At 40.5% G+C, this 22,978-nt stretch overlaps 1 protein-coding gene across 2 annotated transcripts in view; it reads left to right on the top strand.

Annotated features, from left to right (window-relative positions):
• Window positions 1-22,978, top strand: part of LOC150078580 (voltage-dependent calcium channel subunit alpha-2/delta-3-like) — a 1,140,037-nt gene that overhangs the window by 368,254 nt on the left and 748,805 nt on the right. For both annotated transcript variants that reach the window (XM_090384275.1, XM_090384274.1), the window contains exon 11: window positions 4,282-4,395. In XM_090384275.1, the coding sequence (XP_090240401.1) occupies window positions 4,282-4,395 (114 nt within the window). The remainder of the gene's footprint in view (window positions 1-4,281; window positions 4,396-22,978) is intronic.

Genomic DNA, 22,978 nt, shown 5'->3' with positions numbered 1-22,978 from the left:
AGCAATCGGGTACAGGACATGATACTGCCAAGGGGGATGTCTTTGTGTGTGCGCGATGCAAGGAGTGTATCGATATCAGGCAACAACTCAGCGTTCTTGTGGGCCTATATGAGAGCTTGAAGGACAGGGTGGATGCCCTCGAAGAAACTAAATTGAGGGGCCCATCAAGCTCTCAGCTGCCCACATCAATGCCAGAGCTTGCACTTGGGCATCGCGTGACACAGAGACAACCCCTAAGGTAGAATGCGCTGGTCCCGAAGGAACTAGTAGTTGTTGGTGACTCTATTGTCAGGGAAACGGGGAACATGCTTTGTAAAAAAGATAGGTGGAACAGGACCATGGTATGTCTGCCAGGGGCAAAGGTTGATGACGTTGTAGAGCGAATATCATCTTTTAAGGGCACAAAAGGTGATAAGGTTGTACACGTTGGCACTAATAATATTAAGAGTAGGAGACCGGCAGAATTACTTAACAAGTACAGGTCACTGTTGAACAAAAGCCGAGAATTAGGGTTGAATTTGAAAGTGTCTGCAATTCTGCCCAGACACGATAGGAGGGAGTATATGATGAGAGCCTTGTCGATCAATTCGGCCCTGGAACGATTGTGCAAGGCTCAAGGGGTAGAATTTTTTCAGCCTGGACTGTACTTGTTAACAGGAGAGATTGCTTCTACAGGGATCGGATACACTTAAATAGAAAGGGTGCAAGAATATTTGCTGATGCTATCGAGGCAGTGTTAGGTGGGTCGGAAAACTGCTAGCTTGGGGGGAGACAAAGACCAATAGATTGACAGTAGCCACTGGCAGAGGTGAAAGAGATTCTTGCACTGCTTCTATTAGAATGAGCAGAAGCCTGAAAAACAAGATGCATGGTATTTCAGAGACTGCTGGCAGCCATTGCGGTACAAGTAAACACATGGGTTGTGTTAGGGTAGCTAAGAATAGAAACAGGTGCTGTATACTTGCGTGTACACCAATGCTAGGAGTTTAGTAAATAAATTTGATGAATTTGAGGTATTGCTCAAAACATCGAAGGCAGATATTGTTGGGATATCAGAAACGTGGTGTCACACAGATATAAGGGATGCAGAACTGCAATTTGGGGAGTACAACGTCTACAGAAAGGATAGACAGGATAGGAAGGGAGGAGGGATTATGCTATTAGTTAAGAAACACATAAAAACCAAGGAAGTGAAGCCAGTCGACATCGCTGGACAGTGTAGTGTGGAGTCAGTTTGGTGTGACATAAACATTGGGAGATCAAAATTGAGAGTAGGAGTGTGCTATAGGCCAAATGACTCTGATGAGTATAATAAGGAACTGTACAGGGAAATAGAGTGGGCCAGTAAATCAGAGTGTCTTATAATGGGAGATTTTAATTATCCAGATATTGACTGGAATTTGGGGGCTGGTTACTCACACACTAGCAGGACTTTTGTGGATTTATTGGATGATTGTTTTCTACATCAGCATGTTCGAGAGGCAACTAGAGGGAGTAATACTCTTGATTTGATTATCAGCAGTGATTCTTCATGCATTAAGAATCTGCAGATAAATGAACCACTAGGTGGCAGTGATCACAGTGGGCTGAAGTGGGATTTAGTCAAAGAGGTAACTACCATTAGGGTTAAAGGGAAGGGTTATTGCTTCCCTAAAGGCGACTACGATGGACTGAGACAGTATTTAAATTCTATACAGTGGGACCAACTGATGATGTTACCAACAGCAAATTCAAAATGGGAAGCATTCAAAGAACTTATCTTGGAAGCTACTAGGCTTTACATACCAACTAAGAAATATTGTTCAAGGTTTAGGCCAAAATGGATGTCAGATGAACTAATGAGGCATATGGCAGAGAAGAAAAATGCATGGGATACATACAAATTTACACATGACACAGAAGCCTATGATAGATACAAGTTGATATGCAACCAAGTTACAAAGGAGGTTAGGCAGGCAAAGGCAGATTACGAGAAATCCTTGGCAAGGGATGCAAAGAAAAACAGCAAAGAGTTCTTTACTTATGGAAACTCTAGAAGGAAGGGGATGAATCAGATTGGTCCACTTGATATTGATGGGTCAACTGTTGATGATCCTGCTCAGGTAGCTAACAAACTAAATGAATATTTTGCATCGACATTCACACATGAGGAGTTATTCAGCGAGGGGAATGCCAGAGGTGTATTCAACTCTAGCAGTAAGCTACAGAATCTTGAAATAACTGGGAGTAAAGTGGAGGAGAAACTGTTGAAGATAAACACAAGAAAGGCACCCGGGGTGGATGGGATCTATCCAGTTATATTAAAGGAGGCAGCAAAGGAAGTAAGCAAACCCTTAGCCATAATTATGAGAGCTTCCTTGGACTCAGGGGAGGTACCCATAGAATGGAAATGTGCAAATGTGACCCCAATTCACAAAGGAGGATCAAAGGCTGACACAAGTAATTATAGACCTGTGAGCTTAACTTCTGTTCCAGGAAAATTAATGGAGGCAATGGTTAAAGAAGCACTGCAGGATCATTTAGACAAGACTTCAGTTATAGCTCAGACACAGCATGGTTTTGTTAAAGGGAGGTCTTGCCTGACCAACTTGATTGGATACTATGATGCAGTCACAAAAGAACTGGATGCAGGGAATAACTTTGATATTATATACTTGGATCTTAGAAAGGCTTTAGATACTGTTGCACATGGAAGACTGCTACACAAATTGGAGCAGTGTGACATTGGAGGCAAATTGCTGCTATGGATAAAGGGGTGGTTGAGGGGGAGAAGACAGAGAGTGGTAATCAATGGACACTGCTCATCGTGGACTGATGTTATTAGTGGAGTCCCTCAGGGGTCAGTGTTGGGTCCATTATTGTTTTCTGTATTTATAAATGATATTGATGATGGTATATCAAGCTTAATGCCCAAGTTTGCAAACGATACAAAGGTTGGCAGGGTTGTCAAGGACACTACTGACACTATGCTGCTGCAACAGGATCTGGAAAGGTTGAGCAGATGGGCTGAGAGGTGGCAAATGAAGTTTAACATTGACAAATGTACGTTGCTCTGGGGTTGCTGTTTCCCATTCTACACATGGGAAACAGCAACCCCAGAGCAACGTATCAACTCTGTGGTACTACACTGACAGTGGTAGAGAATGAAAGGGACTTGGGGGTGGTTGTGCAGGCAGATATGAAGTTCTCTGAGCAGTGCAGACGGGCTGCAAGAGTAGCTCATGGAGTATTGTCAATGATATACAGGAATTTTTCCAGCAGGGATAAGGAGGTGATTATTCCATTGTATAAGGCGATGGTCAGGCCACACCTAGAGTACTGTATACAGGTCTGGAGGCCTCATTTCAAGAAGGATGTAGAGCTGCTGGAACGAGTACAGAGAAGGGCAACAAGATTAGTGAATGGAACAAAGGGGTGCTCTTACGAAGAAAGGCTTAAGTTTTGCAAATTACAGTGTCTGGAGACTAGGCACCAGCGAGGTGATCTGATAGAGGTGTATAAAGCCTTTAATGGTTTAAGCATGCTCAATGCTGATGGGATTCTTCCTCTAGCTCAGAAAAATCACCTGAGAGGGCATAAATTCAAATTGAGGAAAGACAGATGTAGGATAGAAGTGCGGAAATTTGCCTTTAGCCAGCGGGTGGTTGGTTGGTGGAACAGACTTCCATCCCTTGTGGTGGAGGTTGATAGCCTAAATAAGTTTAAGGCTCAGCTGGACAGGTATTTTGAACGAACAGAGGGGTGAAGTGGAAGTGGGTTTTTTTTTTTTTTTTTTTTGGCTGATGCTGCATAAGCTTGCTTTCTTGCATCAAATGCCTCTACTAATGCTAATGCTAACTCATTGTGAAGGTATTCACAATATTGAGATATAACTCAAAACGATGCCCCCTCATAAATATTCTGTTTATTCAGAAATGGCTGTGTATTAATGATGCTATTGCACTAAATATATACATAGTCTAAATTTGCTCGCAGCTTGAGGCTTTAGCATCTTAGTTCATAGTGGGTTAAAAATTACTAAAAATATATAAAATCCTTTATTAATATAAAAGATTTTCTTGTAATTTTAGTGTCTTTTCCTTTACTCCAAATTATTAATTTATTAATAATAATTTTAATATTTAGAAAATTGATGGCTTTTGTTGTTATTTTGACTGCTTGAAATAGGTTGACTTTTCATGCTGAATCAGTTTGCTAATTTCAATACATTTTCCTTTTCTCTCTCTTGCCCCACCCTCCATCCCTCTTCCTCCTTCCTCCCTTTTTTTAAAATAATTTCAGCATAATTGTACTGGGCAAGGAAGTCAGTGCAATCAAGCTATTATGTTAATAACAGATGGTGCACCATATACATATGAAGAAATATTTCAGAAATACAACTGGCCAAACATAACAGTAAGTTAATTTTGATTATTATAATCCTTAAAATAATAGAGTAGTCATCTTCAGTCTGAAATGGTCATAAATAACTATTATGAATAATATATAAAAAGGAATACTACAATACATTATATTTCTCCCTGGATGCACTCAGCTAGATCCATTGTTTCAATTTTAAAATGGCTGCAATTCTGTCCAGACACAATAGGAGGGAGTATGTGATGAGAGCTGTAGTCAGTTAAGCTCTGGAGACACTGCAAAGTTCATATGGTAGAATTTTTCTCAGAGTGGTGTGTGCCTGCTAACTAGAGAGACTGTTTTTGTTGGGATGGGATACATTTAAACAGAAGTACTGGAAAAATATTTGCTTGTTGCTAGGGAGTACGTGACGAGAGCCTTGTCAGTTTGTTAAGCCCTTGAGACACCTCAAGATTCACGTGGTAGAATTTTTCTCAGAATTTTATACTTACATGTACACTAATGCTAGGAGCACAGTAAATAATTTTGAATTTGAAGTACTGGTTAAGTCATCAAATGTAGGGACTGGAGATGTGCAAATGTGACTCCAATTCACAAAGGAGGATCAAAGGCTGACACAATTAATTATAGACCTGTGAGTTTAACTTCTGTTCCAGGAAAATTAATGGAGGCACTGCAGGATCATCTAGACAAGAGTTCAGTTATAGCTTGGACACAGCATGGTTTTGTTAACGGAAAGTCTTGCCTGACCAATTTGATTGGATACTATGATGCAGTCAAAAAAGAACTGGATGAAGGGAATAACTTTGATATTATATATTTGGTTCTTAGAAAGCTTTGCCTTTGATATTGTTGCACATGGAAGACTGCTGCACAGATTGGAGCAGTGTGCATTGGAGGAAAATTGCTGCTATGGATAAAGGGATGGTTGAGGGGGAGAAGACAGAGTGGCAATCAATGGACACTGCTCATCGTGGACTAATGTTATTAGTGGAGTCCCTCAGGGTTCAGTGTTGGGTCCATTGTTGTTTTCTTTATTTATAAATGATATTGATGATGGTATATCAAGCTTAATGTCCAAGTTTGCAGACGATACAAAGGTTGGCAGGGTTGTCTAGGACACTACTGACACTATGCTGCTGCAACAGGATCTGGAAAGGTTGAGCAGATGGGCTGAGAGGTGGCAAATGAAGTTTAACATTGACAAATGTAAAGTACTACATATGGGAAATAGTAACCCCAGAGCAATGTATCAACTCTGTGGTACTACACTGACAGTGGTAGAGAATTAAAAGGACCTGGGGGTAATTGTGCAGGCTGATATGAAGTTTTATGAGCAGTGCAAATGGGCTGCAAAAGTAGCTCATGGTGTCTTGTCAATGATATACAGTAATTTTTTTAGCAGGGATAAGGAGGTGATTATTCCCTTGTATAAGGCAATGATCAGGCCACACCTTGAGCACTGTATACAGGTCTGGAGGCCTCATTTCAAGATGGATGTAGAGCTGCTGGAATGAGTACAGAGAAGGGCAACAAGATTAGTGAATGGAACAAAGGGTTGCTCTTACGAAGAAAGGCTTAAGTTTTGCAAATTACAGTGTCTGGAGACTAGGCACCGGCGAGGTGATCTGATAGAGGTGTATAAAGCCTTGAATGGTTTGAGCATGCTCAATGCTGATGGGATTTTTCCTCTTGCTCAGAATAATCACCTGAGAGGGCAAATTCAAATTGAGGAAAGACAGCTGTAGGATAGATGTGTGGAAATTTGCCTTTAGCCAGCGGGTAGTTGGTTGGTGGAACAGACTTCCATCCCTTGTTGTGGAAGTTGATAGCCTAAATAAATTTAAAGCTTAGCTGGACAGGTATTTTGAACGAATGGAGGGGTGAAATGGGAGTGGTTTTTTTTTTGGCTGATGCTGTATAAGCTTGCTTTCTTGCATCATATGCCTCTACTAATGCTAATTGTCTGTGCTTGCTAACAAGAGAGACGGTTTTTACTGGGACGGGATACATTTAAATAGAAGCAGTGGAAAAATATTTTCTTGATGCTATCAAAGTAGTGTTAATTCGGTAGGAAAACTACTAGCTTTGTGTGAACAGAATCCACATGTAGAAGTGTAAATAATTCTTGAGCTGCTTGTATTGGAATATGCAACATTCTGGAAAGCAAGGCATTGGGGATTTCAAGGTGTGATGGGAATACTAATGACACAAGAAAATACACAGGCTGTGTTAGGTTTACTAAAAGTAAAAACAGAAACAGGTGCATGTATACTGACATGTACACTAATGCTAGGAGCACAGTAAATAATTTTGAATTTGAAGTACTGGTTAAGTCATCCAGTGTAGGGATCATTATAGGGATATTGGAGACATGTCACTCAAGCATAAGGAATTCAAAATTTGAATATGGGGACTACATTGTGTACAGAAAGGATATAGTGGAATACTGGTCCTCAGGTGCCAAGTGAATTCGCAGTCAAGCATTCCAATGAGAATTATCTAGCGATCTTTCTCAGTAATAAAAGTTCTTTTTAAGTTATATCATTCTCTATTAGCAGTTCATTTATAAACTAGCTCCACACTTGTAAAGTTGCAAGTAAGAATAGAGAAAGGAAATTTACCTTTCTTTTTTATTACATATATTAATTTCTTTACTAACCAATCTTCTAACCTTTTGGCCTCCTAGCAGGACTGCTCTTGCCTCCCCATGGCAGTGCCTGAAACCTGGGAGGAAAAATTAAGCTCCCAGGTCTGGAGCTAACCATGGACTATGACAACTATCCTGCACTTGAGAAACTTAGGTGTTCATCTAGCACTGTCAGCGATGCTGACTGTGAAATTGTCATGGAGCCCATGCATGTGCTCGATGTGCTGCAAAGGACCATGAAACATGTCCAGTAAATTAACCACCTGCATTAACTGCCAAACTGAACACCATGCTTATTGGCAAATATGTCAGAGGTGGAAGGAAGAAAAAGAAATTCAAAGACTTAATGCCAAGCCAAACAGATCATATCAAGAAGCAAGAAAGCAATGAAACTTATAAATACAAAAAAATATCCTATGTTCAGAAGGTAGCATGGAGATGTTCCATTGGAACTTGGACTGAAATGAGCATTCCACCAACAGAGTCATTCATTACCATTGCACGCTATCTTTTAAGTTCAAGAAAACATGCTCACAAGTGTGCCTCAGCTGCCAATGCTGTATCTGCACCTCCCAGTACTCTACCAGCAACAAAAGAAATTGGTGGATAAAAGAATAAAAAACCTGAAGCACCTCCTAGTCCTAAAAAAAATCAATATTGAGGAAAAGGTGGTGCCGAGCAAAACAGTCTTGGAACTCTTTGCAGAGGAAGAAATGGACGCAGTGGCCATACTTCCCCAAAGGAGTAAATCTAAAGACTGAGAAAATTAAGCCTTCAGAACTTTGGAAGCCACCTGATGAACCCAACAAGTCAAAATAATGGCTAAATTGTTACAGTGGAATTGCCATGGATTCCAACAAAATACTGATGTAATAATGATCAAATCCCTCCTGCAGAAGTACAAGTCAGTTTGCTTTTGCTTGCAGGAAACATACTTGAAGGCAATTGAAAGCCCATCATTTCATAATACTACTATTGTACATAAGGACAGAACTGGGGTGGAATTGCCATTCTTAATACTCATACGGCTTTTCATTAACTTAGAAGCAGTTGCAGTTTGTCTTGTGGTTGATTTTTTTATTTACAATCTGTTTGATTTTTTGCCATCAGAAGCTGACTTTTTCCAGAGAGGCATTCATGATCTCATTGTGCAGCTGCCTTCCCTGTCCTATTTTTTGGGGATTTAGTAGTGTTGACACTAATGGAAGGGTACACCTCATAGAGCATATGACAGTGATCTTTCCCTTGTAAATGTGGGAACTAACACCTAATTCTACATGCCTACCCTTTCTACATTGATCTTTCTATTTGCTCTGATCCTCTCTTCACTTAATTCTGATATGAAGGAGAACCCATATGGAAGTGATCACTGCCCTGTGATAACCACATTAATTAGTGGAAGACCATGCCTTCCTTTTAGGTTATTGCAGTTGGAGATTGATCAGACTGTGATTGGAATGCATTTCTACAACTGGCTGAATTTGACATTACTATAGTTAGTCAGGAGCCTATTAAAGATGCAGTATCGTACATCACAGAAAGTATTGTTTATGCAGCTGCATCTGCCATACCGAATCCATTTTCCTGGTTTCCACCTTTTCCCAAAGATGGTGGAATGTAGAATGCACAGCAGCAAAAAAGGCTCAAAACAAAGCTTGGGCAATATCTCAACAATATATTTTGCCACTGCCAATCTAACAACCTTTAGATGTGCATGAGCCAAAACATCCTCCATCTGCTGTCAGTACCAAAGGAATTGTAGATCTGTTTCACATTATCATTTACCCAATCCACTAATGCTAAGGTGGTCTGGGATAAAATGCGGAAAATGAAAGAAAAATATACATCTCGCCCTTTATTGATCCTAGAATACAATGGATTGCAGAGCCAACTCACCCCAGGGGCTCAAATCTGGTGAGTATGGGCTTGGCACACCCAGGGTCCTGAGCTGGATTTCATTATTCTTCTCTTTCTTGGTGATTCCTCTCTCTCTCTCTCTCTCTCAGGGTAGCTCAGGAATTTTTTTTGCCTGGTGCAGCATAAGCCTCAGGCTTCCTTGCACCATATGGCTAATAAAAATAACAATAATTTCAATTGCTAATGCTCTTGGGGAAACATTTTCTGACATCTCTGCATTACCATCTTATTTCCAGGAGTTCCTGTTCCTGAAACTTAAATCCGAAAAAGCAGACACTTAATTTCACATAAAAAAGCCTTTATCCCTACAACAACCTGTTCAATATGCAAGAGTTAAAAAGAGCTCTATCCATGTCTGAGGAAAGTGTTGTTGGGCCATATGGCATCCATTATGAAATGATTAAGCACCTTTCTCAAAACCTATGGATCACCTACTCTTCCTGTAAAACAGAATCTTTATTGAAGAGCAGTTTCCAGATGGCTATCGCTAGGCAACCATTCTTGTTTTTGCTCAGCCAGAAAAGAATCCTAAAGTTTCTACCAACTATTGACCACCTACTCTGACTAGCTGTTTATAGAAAATCCTAGAGTGGTCAATGCCCATTCTTGTATGATATTTAGAATCAAATGACCTTCTCTCCAATGTGGAGTACAGCTTCGGAAAAAACAGGTCCACTCTGAACCATTTAATTAGACTGGAAACGTTCATCTGGGATCTTGGTTCTGAGTAACATGATTTCCAAAACTGTTTGAGTCATTTTCTCAAAATGATTGATTAAAGAGATTTTTAAAGCCTTTACTTTACAAGTTATTTTTGACTCCTTCTAAATAAAGAAGTAAGTTTAAAGGGTGCAAGAATTTTTGCTGATGCTGTCGAGGCAGTGTTAGGTGGTTCGGAAAACTGCTAGTTAGGGGGGATACAAGGACTAATAGATTAACAGTAGCCACTGGCAGAGGTGGAAGTGATTCTTGCACTGCTTCTATTGAAATGAGCAGAAGCCTGAAAAACAAGATGCAGGATATTTCAGAGACTGCTGGGAGTCATTGCGGTACAAGTAAACACATGGGTTGTGTTAGGGTAGCTAAGAATAGAAACAGGTGCATGTATACCTGCGTGTACACCAATGCTAGGAGTTTGGTAAATAAATTTGATGAATTTGAGGTATTGCTCAAAACATCAAAGGCAGATATTGTTGGGATATCAGAGACGTGGTGTCACACAGATATAAGTAATGCGGAAATGGAATTTGGGGAATACAATGTGTATAGAAAGGATAGACAGGACAGGAGGGGAGGAGGGGTTATGCTATTAGTTAAAAAACACATAAAGTCCAAGGAAGTGAAGCCAGTCGACATCGATGGACAGGGCAGTGTCGAGTCAGTTTGGTGTGACATAAGCATAGGGAAATCAAAATTGAGAGTAGGAGTGTGCTATAGGCCTAATGACTCTGATGAGTATAATAAGATATTGTACAGGGAAATAGAGTGGGCCAGTAAATTAGAGAGTCTTATAATGGAGGATTTTAATTTCCCAGATATTGACTGGAATTTGTGGGTTGGTCACTCGCAAACTAGCAAGGCTTTTGTGGATTTATTGGATGATTGTTTTCTACATCAGCATGTTCGTGAGGCAACAAGAGGGAGCAATACTCTTGATCTGATTATCAGTAGTGATTCTTCATGCATTAAGAATCTGCAGATAAATGAACCACTAGGTGGCAGTGATCACAGTGTGTTGAAGTGGGATTTACTCAAGGAGGTAACGACCATCAGAGGTAAAGGGAAGGGTTTTTGTTTTCGTAAAGGCGACTATGATGGTCTGAGACAGTATTTAAATTGTTGGTCCCACAATTTCATCATCAGTTGGTAACATCATCAGTTGGTCCCACTATACAGTGGGACCAACTGATGATGTTACCAACAGCAAAATCAAAATGGGAAGCATTCAAGGAACTAATCTTGGAGGCTACCAGGCTTTACATACCAACTAAGAAATATTGTTCAAGGTTTAGGCCTAAATGGTTGTCAGATGAACTAATGAGACATGTGGCAGAGAAGAAAAATGCATGGGATACATACAAATTAATGGGTGACATGGAAGCCTATGATAGATATAAGTTGGTCTGTAACCAAGTCACAAAGGAGATTAGGCAGGCAAAGGCAGACTACGAAAAATCCTTGGCAAAGGATGCAAAGAAAAACAGGAAAGAGTTCTTTACATATTTAAACTCAAGAAGGAAAGGGATGAATCAGATTGGTCCACTGGATATTGATGGTTCAACAATTGAGGATCCAGCTCAGGTGGCTAACAATCTAAACGAGTATTTTGCATCCACATTCACGCATGAGGAGTTATTCAGGAAGGAGAATGATGTAGGTAAAGTAAACATTGGCATTGAACTGGATGATTTTGTAATAACTGAGAGGAAAGTGGAGGAGAGATTGTTGAGGATAAACATAAAAAATGCACCTGGGGTGGATGGGATCTATCCAGTTATATTAAAAGAGGCAGCAAAGGAAGTAAGCAAACCCCTAGCCATAATTATTGCTAGGGGTTTGCTTAGGGAGAGCTATTTTTGGGATTGCTAGGGAATTATTATTGCTAGGGAGAGCTTCTTTGGACTCAGGGGAGGTACCCATAGGCTGGAGATGTGCAAATGTAACCCCAGTTCACAAAGGAGGATCAAAGGCTGACACAAGTAATTATAGACCTGTTAGTTTAACTTCTGTTCCAGGTAAATTAATGGAGGCACTGGTTAAAGAAGCACTGCAGGATCATCTAGACAAGAATTCAGTTATAGCTCAGACGCAGCATGGTTTTGTTAAGGGCAGGTCTTGCCTGACCAATTTGATTGGATACTATGATGTAGTCACAAAAGAACTGGATGCAGGGAATAACTTTGATATTATATATTTGGATCTTAGAAAGGCTTTTGATACTGTTGCACATGGAAGACTGCTGCACAAATTGGAGCAGTGTGGCATTGGAGGCAAATTGCTGCTATGGATAAGGGGATGGTTGAGTGGCAGAAGACAGAGAGTGGTAATCAATGGACACTGCTCAACGTGGACTAATGTTATTAGTGGAGTTCCTCAGGGTTCAGTGTTGGGTCCGTTGTTGTTTTCGGTGTTTATGAATGATATTGACGATGGGATATCAAGTTTAAAGTCCAAGTTTGCAGATGATACAAAGGTTGGCAGGGTTGTTAAGGACACTAGTGACGCTATGCTGCTGCAACAGGATCTGGAAAGGTTGAACAGATGGGCTGAGAGGTGGCAAATGAAGTTTAACATTGACAAATGTAAAGTACTACATATGGGAAACAGTAACCCCAGAGCAACGTATCAACTCTGCGGTACTACACTGACAGTGGTGGAGAATGAAAAGGACCTGGGGGTAATTGTGCAGGCAGATATGAAGTTCTCTGAGCAGTGCAGACGAGCTGTAAATGGTGTCTTGTCAATGATATACAGGAATTTTTCTAGTAGGGATAAGGAGGTAATTATTCCCTTGTATAAGGCAATGGTTAGGCCACATCTTGAGTACTGTATACAGGTCTGGAGGCCTCATTTCAAGAAGGATGTAGAGCTGCTGGAACTGGTACAGAGAAGGGCAACAAGATTAGTGAATGGAACAAAGGGTTGCTCTTACGAAGAAAGGCTTAAGTTTTGCAAATTACAGAGTCTGGAGACTAGGCACCGGCGAGGTGATCTGATAGAGGTGTATAAGGCTTTGAATGGTTTGAGCATGCTCAATGCCAATGGGATTCTTCATCTTGCTCAGAATAATCACCTAAGAGGGCATAAATTCAAATTGAGGAAGAACGGATGTCGGATAGATGTGCGGAAATTTGCCTTTGGCCAGCGGGTGGTTGGTTGGTGGAACCGACTTCCATCACTTGTTGCTGAAGTTGATAGCCTAAACAAATTTAAAGCTCAACTGGACAGGTATTTCGAACGAACGGAGGGGTGAAATGGGAGTGGTGTGTGTTGTGTTTTTTTTTTTTTTTTGGCTGATGCTGAATAAGCTTGCTTTCTTGCATCATATGCCTATGCTAATGCTAATGCTAATGCTAAGTTTCCTAGCATAAAAGGAAACAGACCTTTCTTTTATATATATATATATATATATATATATACTAACTCTTTAGCACACTTAACTATAAGCTATAACTGAGCTATAACTGAGCTATAACTGAAGTCTTGTCTAAATGATCCTGCAGTGCTTCTTTAACCAGTGCCTCCATTAATTTTCCTGGAACAGAAGTTAAGCTCACAGGTCTATAATTACTTGTGTCAGCCTTTGATCCTCCTTTGTGAATTGGGGTCACATTTGCACATTTCCAGTCTATGGGTACCTCCCCTGAGTCCAAGGAAGCTCTCATAATTATGGCTAAGGGTTTGCTTACTTCCTTTGCTGCCTCCTTTAATATAACTGGATAGATCCCATCCACCCCGGGTGCCTTTCTTGTGTTTATCTTCAACAGTTTCTCCTCCACTTTACTCCCAGTTATTTCAAGATTCTGTAGCTTACTGCTAGAGTTGAATACACCTCTGGCATTCCCCTTGCTGAATAACTCCTCATGTGTGAATGTCGATGCAAAATATTCATTTAGTTTGTTAGCTACCTGAGCAGGATCATTAACAGTTGACCCATCAATATCAAGTGGACCAATCTGATTCATCCCCTTCCTTCTAGAGTTTACATAAGTAAAGAACTCTTTGCTGTTTTTCTTTGCATCCCTTGCCAAGGATTTCTCGTAATCTGCCTTCGCCTGCCTAACCTCCTTTGTAACTTGGTTGCATATCAACTTGTATCTATCATAGGCTTCTGTGTCATGTGTTAATTTGTAAGTATCCCATGCATTTTTCTTCTCTGCCATATGCCTCATTAGTTCATCTGACATCCATTTTGGCCTAAACCTTGAACAATATTTTTCCGTTGGTATGTAAAGCCTAGTAGCTTCCAAGATAAGTTCTTTGAATGCTTCCCATTTTGAATTTGCTGTTGGTAACATCATCAGTTGGTCCCACTGTATAGAATTTAAATACTGTCTCAGTCCATCGTAGTCGCCTTTACGGAAGCAATAACCCTTCCCTTTACCCCTAATGGTAGTTACCTCTTTCAGTAAATCCCACTTCAGCACACTGTGATCACTGTCACCTAGTGGTTCATTTATCTGCAGATTCTTAATGCATGAAGAATCACTGCTGATAATCAAATCAAGAGTATTACTCTCTCTAGTTGCCTCCCGAACATGCTGATGTAGAAAACAATCATCCAATAAATCCACAAAAGCCCTGCTAGTGTGTGAGTAACCAGCCCCCAAATTCCAGTCAATATCTGGGAAATTAAAATCTCCCATTATAAGACTCTCTGATTTACTGGCCCACTCTATTTCCCTGTACAGTTCCTTATTATACTCATCAGAGTCATTAGGCCTATAGCACACTCCTACTCTCAATTTTGATCTCCCAATGCTTATGTCACACCAAACTGACTCAACAGGATCTGGAATGCAACAGGATCTGCTGCAACAGGATCTGGAAAGGTTGAGCAGATGGGCTGAGAGGTGGCAAATGAAGTTTAACATTGACAAATGTAAAGTACTACACATGGGAAAAAGCAACCCCAGAGCAACGTATCAACTATGTGGTACTACACTGACAGTGGTATAGAATGAAAGGGACTTGGGGGTGATTGTGCAGGCAGATATGAAGTTCTCTGAGCAGTGCAGACGGGCTGCAAGAGTAGCTAATGGAGTATTGTCAATGATATACAGGAATTTTTCCAGCAGGGATAAGGAGGTGATTATTCCATTGTATAAGGCAATGGTCAGGCCACACCTAGAGTACTGTATACAGGTCTGGAGGCCTCATTTCAAGAAGGATGTAGAGCTGCTGGAACGAGTACAGAGAAGGGCAACAAGATTAGTGAATGGAACAAAGGGGTGCTCTTACGAAGAAAGGCTTAAGTTTTGCAAATTACAGTGTCTGGAGACTAGGCACCAGCGAGGTGATCTGATAGAGGTGTATAAAGCCTTGAATGGTTTAAGCATGCTGAATGCTGATGGGATTCTTCCTCTAGCTCAGAAAAATCACCTGAGAGTGCGTAAATTCAAATTGAGGAAAGACAGATGTAGGATAGACGTGCGGAAATTTGCCTTTAGCCAGCGGGTGGTTGGTTGGTGGAACAGACTTCCATCCCTTGTGGTGGAGGTTGATAGCCTAAATAAGTTTAAGGCTCAGCTGGAGGCCCCGAGTGCCAAGCGATATTAGTGACCACAGCGCCTTTCCAGAGTGATTATCTAGTACGCTTAATTGTAAATACGTTTCTCCTGAGTTTCGAAAGTCCGATAACTCCTGAAGATTATAATTAAATAGATATATTCAAATACTATAACCTAGAAAGGAAAGCCACCTTTCTTTAATCCCTCCTTTTATTTTTAGTTATTACTAACCCTTTTCTTCGCTTGGGTCACTAGGCGGCACCGCTCTTGCCTCCACGTGGCGGGGCTGGTAACCTGGGAGAAAAAGACAATCTCCCGGGGCCAAAAAGAGCATACCATGAGTAAATCAAACTCAGACTTATCTGGGCTGCCAGACGCAACCCAGATATCAAAAAAGAAAGACAGTTCCACAGCAGGAACGGCAAAGCGCCAAAAAACTGAGCCAGAGACATATCCAATTCCAACCTATCTAATCATCCATTCAACTGGTGAGAATGCAGTTGGCAAACTCTCTCCCTTTAGAATTCAAAAGGAATTGGAAAGTAAAGCAGGATCTCCGAAATCCGTAAAAAGACTCAGATCAGGAGATATTCTCATTGAGACATCTAATACCAAACATTCTGAGCGACTTCTGAAAACAAATTACTTTGCAGGTCTCCCAGTAACTGTAACACCCCACAGATCACTAAACACCTCTAAAGGAGTGATCTCAAACTGGGACTTACTAGATGTAACTGAAGAAGAAATGCTAGAAGAACTGAAAGAACAAGGAGTTATTCATGTCAAGAGAATCTCCACGAGAAAAGATGGTAATCTGATCCCTACCCGCAATCTGATCTTGACCTTTAACACACCGAATCGTCCATCATCCATTAAGGCCGGATATCTGGTATGTAATGTGAGACCATACGTCCCAAACCCGCTACGGTGTTTCCGATGCCAGAAGTATGGACATTCCCAAACAGCTTGCCGGGGAACCCCTACTTGCGCAAAGTGTGGTTCAATCGAACACGATTGCGAAAACTGTAATGCTCCTCAATCAGTATGTCCAAATTGCAAAAAGGATCATCCCGCTTATGCCAGAATATGCGAGCGCTGGAAAAGTGAGAAACTTATCCAAAAATATAAAACTGAGCATAATGTTTCTTACCAAGAAGCAAAAAGAATCATCTCACCACCAATTCATTCAGACAGACCTACGTATGCCCAAGCCACCAAAAAATTCCAATCAACCGGATCGCAAACTGAAATAACAGTATCTCCAAAGCAGTCTTTCTCAAATTACGTAAAATCTTTGTACAGTGCAACTCAAACCCAAGCAGTCAATACACCAATTACCATACCACAAGAAAACATACACACTCCGGACGAAGGATTTAAAGAAAAACATATCCTAACTTCTAGTCACCAACAACAAATGGACACTAAAGAAAAATCAGCAGATGACCCTGTTCTTCAAATCTTTGTTGAAGAAGATATGGACACCGAAAGGCCTTCCTTCCCAAAAAAAGATAAAAACAAAAGTGAAAAACAGAAAACATCAACAACCCGAAAACGCTCAGAAAGTCTAATAAGAGATAAACAATGAACAGAATAATACAATGGAACTGTCGTGGATTCCGCGCCAATATCGATGACCTATACGATCTTTCCTGTAAATACTCACCAATATGTATCTGCCTTCAAGAAACTTATTTAAAACCCCAAAATACACCAAAACTGTCTCATTATAACATTATTAGAAAAGACAGAACCAATCAGAATATCGCACATGGTGGCGTAGCTATTTTAACAAACCCACATATTCCTACCAAACAGGTCTCACTGAACACTCCCCTCGAGGCAATAGCAGTCCGTATAGCTGCTGACATCCATATGACAATCTGCTCCTTATACATTCCACCAAGCTATACCTTCCAGCAAAATGATCTCAACAATCTTATAGCTCAACTCCCAACACCTTTCCTCATTCTGGGAGACTTAAATGGTCATCACACTCTTTGGGGTAACAACAGCATCGACCAAAGAGGAAAACTAATTGAACAGTGTCTTGACAATAACAACCTCCTTCTTCTAAATGACGGTTCACCTACATACGTTCACCTTCCTTCAGGAACAAGCACTGCAATAGATTTGTCTATCTGTTCTGCAACCTTATATCCTATTCTAAAGTGGACGGTAAACAACGATCCGCTACATAGCGATCATTTCCCCATAATAATTGAATTACTTAATAAGCCCCCTCATCATCCTATTAAAATTCCGCACTGGCTTACTGATAAAGCAGATTGGCAGTCCTATAAAAAATTAACCAAGCTTGATCCCGAAATAATCCAAAATTCCACAACTGACGAAGCAGTTGGCTATGTCACCAAAATGATATTACATGCAGCAGAACAAACCGTACCGAAATCCTCATCAAAATTACCGATTCATCCAAAAACCTGGTGGAGCGATGAATGCCTTGTGGCTAAAAAAATGCAAAGTAAAGCTTGGAATTCTTTTCGCCGGAGTCCAACTACAACCAATCTCATTCAATATAAGCGTGCTAGAGCAAGAGCGAGATATGTTAGACGCTGCAATAAAAAGGCTGCTTGGATCCGCTTCACTTCGACTATTAATCAAGCAATGCCTACACATAAAATTTGGAAAGCAATCAGAAAAATGAGTGGCAAATATAAACCGATACCCCTACCCATCATGGAATGGAGAGGGCAGAATGTAAATGATCCTGCTGGAATTGCCAATATACTAGGTGAAACCTTTGCAAAAACATCAGCAATAGAAAGTTATACACCGACCTTCAGAAGATTAAAAACAAGTTTAGAAAAACATAAGTTAAACTTCTCTTCAAAAGGAGATGAACAATATAATTTACCTTTTACCATTCACGAATTACATAGAGCTTTGTCAACATCTAGACGCAGTGCTGTAGGACCAGATAACATTCACTATTCCATGATTCAGGAACTAAGTACCGAATCATTACAGTTACTTCTTCATCTATTCAACAGACTCTTCCTGGAAGATAAATTTCCTAATCAATGGCATCACGCTACGGTCCTTGCCTTCCCTAAACCAGGTAAAGACCCTACAAATCCCACTCATTATAGACCAATCGCCTTGACCAGTTGCATTTGCAAAATTCTCGAAAAGATGGTGAACCATCGACTGATCTGGTACTTTGAAAATCTCAATCTGCTACATTCTGCACAATACGGTGTCCGACAAAACAGATCTACACTAGATATACTAGTCAGACTAGAGAATTCCATCCGTAATGCATTCCTCAGATCGGAACACCATGTGTTAGTCTGCTTTGACATCAGTAAGGCCTATGATTCCACGTGGAAGTATGGAATACTCCGTGAATTACATCGTCATGGACTTCGGGGTCACCTCCCGATTTTCATACAGAATTTCCTATGCAAGCGTACATTCCAGGTTCGATTCAAAACCTCACTGTCCCAAGTATTTTCCCAAGAAGAAGGAGTTCCTCAAGGCTCTGTACTCAGTGCTTCACTTTTTATAATTGCAATAAACTCCATTGCCGGACAAATTCCAGACACTGTTGATAAAGCACTGTTTGTAGACGATCTTAGTATTTGGTGTCATGCTAAAAATATGAATACTATTGAGAGACAGTTGCAAGTGGCAATAAATAAGATCAGTTCATGGGCTCAGAGTAATGGATTTCAACTTTGTCCAGAAAAAACGTTTTGCATCCATTTTTGCCGCCAACGCAAACTCCATCCCAATCCGGAGCTACAAATGAATCGCCAACAAATAACAGTTCATCCCAGCATACGTTTCTTAGGAATCACTTTAGACCATAAACTCACTTTCGTTGAGCACATCAAAAGACTAAGAACATCATGTCAACAAAAACTAAATATCATCCGGGTTCTCTCTGCAACCAAATGGGGAGCTGATCGCCTTACTTTATTACGGTTATATAGAGCATTAATAAGATCGAAACTTGACTACGGAGCACCAGTCTATAGTTCAGCAAGACCTAGTGCCCTTCGCTGGCTTGACCCTATCCATCATAGTGGAATACGCGTTGCTTTAGGGGCATATCGCACGTCACCAATACATAGCTTATATGCTGAAGCACACGAACCACCTCTCTCAATCAGGCGACAACAACTGATACTACGTTATGCCTATAAAATTAGATCTATGCCAGAACACCCGAACTGGCCTATACTTTTCACATCACAGCACAGTAGGTTATACCAAAACCGCCCTAATGCTAATCGTCCTTTGGGTATGAGAATAGAACACCTCTTAGAAGAACTAAATCTAACCTTAGACAATGTGGCACATAGCCTCCCATCCTCTCTTGCTCCTTGGAATATCATTCCACCCTCATGTGACTTACATCTGCATGAATGGAATAAATCTACTTTGCATAGAGAAAACTTCTCGCAACTATACCATGCAGTAGTAGACCAGTTTCCCAGCTTTTCCATAGTACATACGGATGGATCAAAGAATGATGTCCACGTTGGAATCGCCGCAGTTTTTCCAAACATCACATTAGCTTATCAGTTATCACCTGAGTTCGGTATATTTTCCGCCGAACTAATAGCAATTCAGGTTGCACTGAACCATATCGAGTCCTCTGATATTAACAACAGTATAATTTTCACAGATTCTTTAAGTGCACTCCAAGCACTAAAAAACACCATGAACATCACCCACCCAGTCGTGAAAAGAATAGTCAGCTCTTTACATAGCTTATCAGAACTTGGAAAAAACATACATTTCTGCTGGGTCCCAGGACATATTGGAATTCCTGGAAACGAACTAGCGGACAATGCTGCCAAATCAGCTCACCTACCACCCGAGAAAAAATGGAAAGTGCCTCATCAAGACTATCGACCAATAATCCAGGAAAAATGCATGTGCCAATGGCAGTTATCATGGGAAAATCAACCTAATAATAAACTTCGAAGTATCAAGCCAAACCTCGAGCGATGGCCTTCCAGCTTTAATTCAATCCGACATCAAGAGGTAATATTGGCTCGACTGCGAATAGGGCACACAAATATCACTCATGGTTATCTTTTAAGAGGAGAAATACCCCCTCAATGTCATCACTGTAATACACTGCTCTCAGTGAAACACATTCTGGTCGAATGCACAAAATATACAAGAGAACGCCAGATTCTTTGCACTTCAGCCACAACAAAAGATCTTACACTTACCTCACTTTTAAACAATGAAACAAATGTCTCAAGCATATATAACTTTCTGAAGATGATTAAAGTATATCACCTCCTTTAGTTAGGGAAAAAAATTATTTTCTGATTTCTTTTTCCATTTTCTGTAAGTGAAAAGAAATAGCATGCATAATTATCATATGTATGGCGCACTATGGTCATAGTTGCCGATGCGCCCAATAAATCCCGAAACAAACAAACAAACAAACAAGCTCAGCTGGACAGGTATTTTGAACGAACAGGGGGGTGAAGTGGACGTGGGGTTTTTTTTTTTTTTTTTTTTGGCTGATGCTGCATAAGCTTGCTTTCTTGCATCAAATGCCTCTACTAATGCTAATGCTAACTACTAACCTCTTTTCACTTGGTCACAGGTGGCACCACCCTCCCTCCCTCCCTCCCTCCATGTGGTGGGCCCAATAACCTGAGTATAAATACAATATGCTGGGCAAAAGAGGCAAACATGGACTCCCCCCCCTCAATTTCACCATTTAAGCCTTCATGCTCACATAATGAACATGAATTGTTTCAACCAAACAGAATCAAAAAAGAAGATTCTTCACCTGACCTGCTTTCTTAATTTTACATTCTTTATCAATGAAACCTCTTATAAGCTTATCTCCATTTCTTGTGCAGAAAAGCATTAAGGGTGTTGTAGCTTTTTCTAAAATAGCCAAATGACTTTGCTCAGGAGATCTCCTTGTAGAAACATCTAACCCCAATCATTCTAGGCAGCTCCTGAAGCAAACTTATTTTGAAGGCCTTTCCAATTCTGTAACCCCACACAAAACTTTAATACATCAAAAAGGGGTAATTTCAGAATGGGATCCTCCTTAATGTTCCTGAAAAACTTAAGACATAATGTGACATCAGTGCCAATAGAATAATGACCAAACAGGATGGTGTCCTTACACCCACAAGAAAAATTATCCTTACCTTCAACACTCCCTTCCTGCATCAGTTACAGCTGTCTACATTTCCTATAAGATCCAATCACATATTCCAAATCCACTTACATGCTTTAAATACCAAAAGTATGGGCATTCTCAACATCATGTCGAGGTAAGGCCACTTGCCCCTTGTGTTGCTTACCAGACCACTCCCAAAATGAACATACAGCAGTAACACCAGTGTCCCAACTCTGTGTGCTCATTCTGCATATTCAAGAACTTGTGAGCCATGGTAAGAAAATACTGAGGTATAAGGTAGAGAAAAATGTCACATACCAAAAAGCAAAAAAACAGATATTAAAAGTGATGACTTCCAAGTTGCATTCATTAGAATGCAGTCAAAAACACTAAAGAGTTTTCAACACAGGCTGATATTACAGTTCCTCCTAAAATATCGCAAATATAGGAAGGATGGAGATTTGCTTAAGTGTGTACAGAGAAGGGCAACAAGATTGATGAGGGGAACGAAGGGGTTCTCTTATCAAGAAAGGCTGAAGTTCTGCAAATTGCAGTGGCTGAAGACTAGGCACATGTGAGGTGATCTGACTGAGGTGTATAAGGTCTTGAATGGGTTGTGCATGCTCAATTCTGATGGGATTCTTCTGCTTGATCAGATTATGAACCTGAGGGAGGGCATAAATTCAAATTGAGGAAATGAGTTGTAGAATAGATGTGTGGAAATTTGTCTGTAGCCCGCGGGTAGTTGATTGCTGGAACAAACTTCTATCTCTCCTTGTGGAAGTTGATAGTTAAAATAAATTCAAGGAGGAACTGGGCAGACTTTTAGAATTGTTTTTTTTTAAAACTGATGGTACATAAGCTCTTATGCTTGCTTTCGTACCTCTACTACTACTATGGAGCACCAGTTTATGATTCTGCACGTAAGACAGCATTGGCTTGGCTTGTCTCAGTCCAGTCCAGCATAGTGCTCTTAGAATTGCTTTAGGAACCTTTAAGACATCCCAGTACAAATTTTGTATATACAGTGGTGTGGACAAAAAAAGTGCATCACCTTAAAAAAATTTAACATTTGTAGTGAAACGTATAAGATATTGTTTGATTGCAGTCATTTTGTTTGTCACAAAGCAAAGGTAATGCATAAGATAACACTTCTATTGCAGACAGCAATTGCAAGGTATTGCATCAGCCGTTTATATAAATACCGCATTGAATGGGCATACATGCTCATTAGTATCCTGTTTTGTGGATGTGTAAGCATGGCTCCATATGTTCAGTTGACACCAAGATAAAAAAGTGTAGCTGTTGCTCTGTCCCAGAAAGGGCTTTCTACACGTGCTATCATTGCTAAAATAGGCTGCCACCAGTCAACAATATCCTGGGTGCTGAAATTAAAGCGTGAAACCGGTGATGTGATGTGAAGAGAAGACATAGATCAGGCTGTAAGAGAGAGTGACTCCGCCTTCCCAAGATCCATATTTGAAATGGCAATGCCTTCCCAATCTCCATGCTAGTGCTCCTGATGTAAAACTGGACTTTGAGATGGCCTCAAAGTCCAGTTTGTGCACAAACTGGACTATCCAAAGATGGCTTTCAGAATGTGATCTGCATGCCTATCGGCCCAAGAAGAAGCCTTTTTGACCCAACAAATGAGGAAGAAGTGACTTTCTTGGGCTAAAATGCATGTTT

The sequence above is a fragment of the Mastigoproctus giganteus genome, chromosome 11 (genome assembly GCF_048544385.1).
Source record: "Mastigoproctus giganteus isolate SK-2022 chromosome 11, ASM4854438v1, whole genome shotgun sequence".
Lineage (NCBI taxonomy): Eukaryota > Metazoa > Arthropoda > Arachnida > Uropygi > Thelyphonidae > Mastigoproctus > Mastigoproctus giganteus.
This window is presented reverse-complemented; position numbering and strand designations above follow the sequence as displayed.